We start from the raw sequence: 7,373 nt of genomic DNA, 5'->3' as shown, positions 1-7,373 counted from the left end.
CAGGGCCTGAGTATCCTCTCTCTGTATTCCTGGTATTCCCAGGAGCTGAATCTGTCCTATCAGGACTTGGGAGATCTGTTTCAGCAGGAAAACTTCCGTCGGATCCTGAGGAGGCTGATCCGAGTGGAGAGACTCCAGCTGATCAATAACTCCCTCACAGACCTGAGTTCTATATGCCTGCTAAGGTACTACACTACCCACAATGCCCATCTATACGCCTACCAATATACTACACTACATACAAAGCATCAATATACGCCTGCCAATTACTACACTACCCACAATACATCTCTTCACTTCATGTAGTGACAACCGTACTTCTGTTCTCTTTCCTCTAGGTGCCGAAGCCTGAACCTGCATCGTAACCACCTGACATGTGTACGTCAGCTGCCAAAGCTCCCGGCCGTGGAGCACCTGTGTCTCTCTGAGAACAGCATCTCCACACTGAGGGGACTGGGGGCTCTGGGAACCAGCACACTCCACTCCCTCACACTCAGATCTAACCCTGTCAACTACATACAGGACTACCGTGCACGGTGAGGGGAATAGAGGGAGAGAGAGGAGGTGAGGGGGATAGAGGGAGGGAGAGGAGGTGAAGGGGATCTAGAGAATAGGGAGGAGGTGAGGGGAATAGAGGGATAGGGAGGAGGTGAGGGGAGTAGATGGGAGGAGAGGAGGTGAGGGGGATAGAGGGAGGGACGAGGAGGTGAAGGGGAATAGAGGGATAGGGAGGAGGTGAGGGGGATTAGAGGAATAGGGAGGAGTGAGGGGAATAGAGGGATAGGAGGAGGTGAGGGGAAGGGAGGAGGTGAAGGGAATAGAGGAATAGGGCGGAGGTGAGGGATAGAGGGATAGGGAGGAGGTGAGGGGATAGAGGATAGGAGAGGTGAGGGGATAGGGAGGAGGTGAAGGGAATAGAGAATAGGGAGGACGGTGAGGGGATAGGAGGAGGTGAAGGGAATAGAGGAATAGGGAGGTGAGGGGGATAGAGGGATAGGGAGAAGGTGAGGGTGGGGGATAGAGGGATAGGAGAAGAGGGTGAAGGGGAATAGGAGGAGGGGGGTGAGGGGATAGAGGGAGGAGGTGAGGGGATGGAGGGAGGAGTGAGGGATAGAGAAGAGAGGAGTGAGGGAGAGGAAGAGGAGGTGAGGGGGATAGAGGAGGTGAGGGGGATAGAGGAAGAGAGGAGGTGAGGGGATTAGAGGAAGAGGGAGGTGAGGGGGATAGAGAGAGAGGAAGGTGAGGGGGAGTAGAGGAAGAGAGAGGTGAGGGGGATAGAGGAAGAGAGGGTGAGGGGATAGAGGAAGAGAGAGGTGAGGGGATAGAGGAAGAGAGGAGGTGAGGGGGATAGAGGAAGAGAGGAGGTGAGGGGAGTAGAGGAAGAGAGGAGTGAGGGGATAGAGGAAGAGAGGAGGTGAGGGGATGAGAAGAGAGGAGTGAGAGAGAGGAAAGAGGAGTGAGGATGGGGATAGAGGAAGAGAGGAGTGAGGGGATAGAGGAAGAGAGGAGGTGAGGGGATAGAGGAAGAGAGGAGGTGAGGGGATAGAGGAAGAGAGGAGGTGAGGGGATAGAGAGAGAGAGGAGGTGAGGGGATAAGAGAAGAGAGGGAGTGAGGGGGTATAGAGGAAGAGAGGATGGGGAGGGGTGAGTGGGGGATAGAGGAAGAGAGGAGGTGAGGGGGATAGAGAAGAGAGGAGGTGAGGGGATAGAGGAAGAGAGGAAGAGAGGAGTGAGGGGATAGAGGAAGAGAGGGGTGAGGGTGAGGGGGATAGAGAAGCGAGGAGGTGAGGGGATAGAGGAAGAGAGGAGGTGGAGGGGAAGTAGAGAGGAGGTGAGGAGGATTAGAGGAAGAGAGGAGTGAGGGGTGAGGGGGATAGAGGAAGAGAGGAGGTGAGGGGTGAGGGGGATAGAGGAGAAGGAGTGAGGGTGAGGGATAGAGGAAGAGGAGGTGAGGGGATAGAGGAAGAGAGGAGGAGAGGGAGATAGAGGAAGAGAGGGGTAGGGGGATAGAGGAAGAGAGGAGTGAGGGATAGAGGAAGAGAGGAGGTGAGGGGATAAGGAAGAGAGGAGGTGAGGGGGATAGAGGAGGAGGTGAGGGGGATAGAGGAAGAAGGAGGTGAGGAGGGGGGAGGATAGAGGAAGAGAGTGAGGTGAGGAGGTGAGGGGATAGAGGAAGAGAGGAGGTTGAGGGGGAGATGAGGGGATAGAGGAAGAGAGGAGGAGGGGGAGATGAGGAAGAGAGGAGGAGAGGGGGATAGAGGAAGAGGAGTGAGTGGGGGATAGAGGAAGAGAGGAGGTGAGGGGGATAGAGGAAGAGAGGAGTGAGGGGATAGAGGAAGAGAGGAGGTGAGGGGATAGAGAAGAGAGGAGGTGAGGGTATAGAGGAAAGCGAGGAGTGAGGGGATAGAGGAAGAGACGAGGTGCAGGGGATAGAGAAGCGAAGAGGAGGTGAGGGAGAGAGGAAGAGAGGAGGTGAGGGGGGATAGAGGAAGATGAGGAGTGAGGGATAGAGGAAGAAGGAGGTGAGGGATAGAAGGAAGAGAGAGGTGAGGGGATGAGAGGAAGAAGGAGGTGAGGGGTTAGAGGAAGAAGAGGAGTTGAGGGGATAGAGGAGAGAGGAGTGAGGGGGAGATAGAGAAGAGGAGGAGGTGAGGGGGTGAGAGAAGAGAGGGGTGAGGGTAGAGGAAGAGAGGAGGTGAGGGGATAGAGGGATAGAGGAGTCGTGAGGGATAGAGCAAGAAGGGGTTTGAGGGTAGGGGATAGAGGAGAAGAGAAGTGAGGGGATAAGAGACAGAGAAGAGAGGAGTTTGAGGGATAGAGGAAGAGAGGGGTGAGATAGAGGAGAGGGATAGAGGAAGAGAGAGTTGAGGGGGATAGAGGAAGATGAGTGGGTGAGGGATAGAGGATAGAGGAAGAAGGGTGAGGGGGATAGAGAAGAGAGGGTTGAGGGGGATAGGAGGAGTGAGGGGATAGAGGAAGAGATTAGGTGAGGATAGAGGAAGAGAGTGAGGATAAGAGGAGGTTGAGGGGGACTAGAGGAGGAGATAGAGAGGAGGTGAAGGAGGATAGAGAGGAGTTGAGGATGTGAGGGGATTAGAGAGGTGAGAGGGATAGAGGGAGAGAGGAGGTGAGGGATTAAGGAAGAGAGATTAGGGATAGAGGAGGTGAAGTGAGGGATAGAGATGGAGGAGTGAGGAGGTGAGGGGTAGGAGGATGAGGAAGCCGGGAGGGGATAAGAGGAAGGTGAGGGATAAGGATGAGGATGAGGGAGTGAGGAGGTGAGGGGGATAGAGGAAGAGAGAGTGAGGGGGATAGAGGAAAGAGGAGTGAGGAGGGAGGGGTGAGAGGTGAGGGGCGATAAAAGATGATAAAAATGTCTTAAATGATTAAGATGTTTTAACCCTGTTTATAACCCTTCGTTTCACCTCTCCTCTCTGCGCAGTGTGTTCTCCTGTTTCCAAAACACAGATTCTGGATGAATTCCCCAAGCTACCAAGAGATTCCCATGACTTCCTGGACTCCAACTCCCAACAGCCCACACCAGGATGCGTTAACATTCTGTGACATCAAACTGAGGCTTGATTAATAATAGTCATTTCATAAATAATTCCCTCTAACATCTTTAGTAGCCTACCTTAATGCCTATATTCGTATATTATCAGACTGAATATAATCAGAATTTTTTATACATTACATTTATCTTTTACTTGTCCTCGGTTAGTGATGACTGGGCGTGTATGCATTGCTGATCTTAGAAGACACTGAGGCTCATGTATGTAACACTTGCTTTTGCAGGAGATATCATCAGCAGTACATGATCTGTCCTACTGACACAGAGACACAGTGTGTCACCTCCTCGAGCTCACAGCAACCCAACTGTATTACAGCATAGACATCCCCTGCATCCTCTCCTCTTTTAACACTCCCTTACCCTTTATAATGACTGTTTAATGACCCTGTGCTTCACTGTGACAGACACACACAACACAGGATAATGGTCACATCAAATGTCCCATCCTGTCTTCCAACGTAGTTCCAGTTATTCATATCCAGTAAGCATCAGAATTATTTTTAATAATGTGTGACAATCACTTCCCCCTGGAAACTCAACAGCGGAGACCTGCTGGCCTGAACACAGACTCATGCTCTCATGCACGCTTTGATTGCGTCCCCGTCCCGTCCAACCCCTACCGCCTGTCTTCTAATTCTCCGCCTCGTGAGCTCGCTTCTTGCTCTCTCTCTGGACAACCAAACACTCTAGAGCACTGAGTTCCATTACCTTGGTCTCTCTGGACAACAACACTCTAGAGCACTGAGTGTCATTACCTTGGTCTCTCTGGACACACTAGCGACTGATGTCCATTACTTGTCTCTCTGGACAACACTAGAGCACTGAGTGTCCATTACCTTGTGTCTCTCTGGACAACAACACACTAGAGCACTGAGTTTCCATTACCTTGGTCTCTCTGGACAACAACACTCTAGAGCACTGAGTGTCCATTACCTTGGTCTCTCTGACAACAAACACTCTAGAGCACTGAGTGTCCATTACCTTGGTCTCTCTGGACAACACAACTCTAGAGCACTGAGTGTCCATTACCTTGTCTCTCTGACAACATAACTCTAGAGCACTGATGTTCCATTACCTTGGTCTCTCTGGACAACAACACTCTAGAGCACTGATGTCCATTACTTGGTCTCTCTGGACACAACACTCTAGAGCACTGATGTCCATTACCGTGTCTCTCTGACAACAACACACTAGAGCACTGATGTCCATTACCTTGGTCTCTCTGACAACAACACTCTAGAGCACTGAGTGTCCATTACCTTGGTCTCTCTGGACAACAATAACTCTAGACATTGATGTCCTTTACCTGGTCTCTCTGGACAACAACACTCTAGAGCACTGAGTGTCCATACGTGGTCTCTCTGAACAACAACACTCTAGAGCACTGAGTGTCCATTACCTTGTCTCTCTGACAAAACACACCTAGACACTGATTGTCCCATTACCTTTGGTCTCTCTGGAACAACAACACACTAGAGCACTGATGTCCATTACCTTGTCTCTCTGACAAACACCACTCTAGAGCACTGAGCGTCATTACCCTTGTCTCTCTGACAACAACACACTAGACACTGAGTGCCATTACCTTGCTCTCTGGACAACACGAGAGCACTGATTTGTCCATTACCTTGGTCTCTCTGGACAAAACACTCTAGAGCACTGTGCTCCATTACCTTGTCTCTCTGGACAACACTAGAGCACTGATTGGTCCATTACCTTGTTCTCTCCTGGACAACAACACTCTAGAGCAACTGAGCGTCCATTACCTTGTCTCTCTGGACAACACCACTCTAGAGCACTTAGTGTCCATTACCTTGGTCTCTCTGGACAACAACACTCTTAGATCACTGACGTCCATTACCTTGTCTTCTGGACAACAACACTCTAGATCACTGGGTCCATACCTTGTCTCTCTGGACAACAACCACTCAGATCACGATCCATACCTGGTCTCTCTGACAACAACACTCTAGAGCACTGACGTCCATTACCTGGTCTCTCTGGACAAACAACACTCTAGAGCACTGATGTCCATTACACTTGTCTCTCTGCAACAACACACTAGCAGCACTGATGTCCATTACCTTGGTCTCTCTGAGACAACACCACCTCTAGAGCCACTGAGCGTCCATTACCTTGTCTCTCTGGACCAACCAAACACACTAGAGCACTGAGTGTCCATTACCTGAGCCTCTCTGGACAACATCTAAGCACTGAGTGTACCATTACCTTGGTCTCTCTGGACAAACAACACTCTAGAGCACTGAGTGTCCATTACCTTGGTCTCTCTGGACAACAACACTCTAGAGCACTGATGTCCATTACCTGGTCTCCTGGACAACAACACTAGACTCACTGAGCGTACCAATTACCTTGTCTCTCTGACAACAACTCTAGATCACTGATGTCCATTACCTGTCTCTCTGGACAACAACACCTAGACACTGAGTCGTCCATTACCTTGTCCTCTCTGGACAACAACACTCTAGAGCACTGAGTCGTCCATTCCTTGTCTCTCTGGACAACACACTCTAGAGCACACTGATGTCCATACCTTGGTCTCTCTGACAAACCACTAGAGCACTGAGTGTCTATACCTTGGTCTCTCTTACAACACACTCTTAGACACTGAGCGTCCAACCTTGTCTCTCGCACAACACCACTCTAGACACTGAGTGTCCATTACCTTGGTCCTCTGACAACAAACACTAGAGCACTTGAATGTCCATTACCTTGGTCTCTCTGACAACAACACTCTAGAGCACTGAGGTCCATTACCTGTTCTCTCTGACAACACCACTCTAGAGCACTGAGTGTCCATTTACCTTGTCTCTCTGGACAACACCACTCTAGAGCACTGAGTGTCCATACCTTGTCTCTCTGGACAAACACCCAACGCTAGAGCAACTGATGTCATTACCTTGGTCTCTCTGGACAACACTCACTCGTAACACTGAATTGTCCATTACCGGTCTCTCTGACAACATCCCACTCTAGAGCACTGAGGTCCATTACCTTGGTCTCTCTGACAACACACTCTAGAGCACTGAGTGTGTCCAGATTACCTTGTGCTCTCTGGACAACACCACTCTAGAGCACTGAGTGTCCATTACCTTGGTCTCTCTGGACAACAACACTCTAGAGCACTGTGTCCATTACCTTGGCAACAAGGCTGCATGATGGTACCTGCAATACTTTTAGTAATACTAAATAGTTGGGACGTTCCCTTGGGGCTGAATCCTAAATTGAGATTTACTCTTAACTCAAACCTTCATATAAATCATGCATCGATGTCAAACGAAGATTTGGGGAGAGGGATTGGTTATGTATTTGCGTCTCAAGATAGGATTTGGCCTCTGGCAACAGGAGACACGGAAACGATTAATGAATAGTTATTCAACCAATAGGAGACCAGAAACAGCCTCCATGACTCCAGATGAGACCTTGGAAGAGAGAGAGCTTAGCATCACTGAACAATCATGACTGTAGGGTGTGTGTGTGTGTGTGTGTGTGTTTCTCCAGCCTGCTATTAGCACATCAATGAGTCACCTCAGAATCGTTCCCACTCCAACATCCCAGAGCCCCCCGGGGGAACACACAGAGGAAGAGGGCCAACATGGCTGATGAGATTATCTTGGTCCTCGGGGTAAAAGGCTGAAAACGGGTGAAATGTGTGTTTGAAGTATTTTCTCGCTCAAGTATTGTCGTTCTCTTCAGAGCAGTTTGATTCCCTAAAGGAAGGGTGAGATGGACCGTATCATTTCACCTCTGGTCGCTCCACTGCAGGAGGAAAAGCAACATG

General features: G+C 50.1%; 1 protein-coding gene across 1 annotated transcript in view; it reads left to right on the top strand.

Moving 5' to 3' along the window:
• The window catches only part of LOC139025454 (uncharacterized), a 15,821-nt gene extending 15,281 nt beyond the window's left edge, over positions 1-540 (top strand). The window contains exons 5-6 of the mRNA XM_070440594.1: positions 43-185; positions 339-540. Coding sequence (XP_070296695.1) covers positions 43-185; positions 339-540 — 345 coding nt within the window. The remainder of the gene's footprint in view (positions 1-42; positions 186-338) is intronic.
• The last annotated feature ends 6,833 nt before the right edge of the window (positions 541-7,373 follow it).

The sequence above is a fragment of the Salvelinus sp. IW2-2015 genome, unplaced genomic scaffold (assembly GCF_002910315.2).
Source record: "Salvelinus sp. IW2-2015 unplaced genomic scaffold, ASM291031v2 Un_scaffold2713, whole genome shotgun sequence".
In the NCBI taxonomy this organism is placed as follows: domain Eukaryota; kingdom Metazoa; phylum Chordata; class Actinopteri; order Salmoniformes; family Salmonidae; genus Salvelinus; species Salvelinus sp. IW2-2015.
This window is presented reverse-complemented; position numbering and strand designations above follow the sequence as displayed.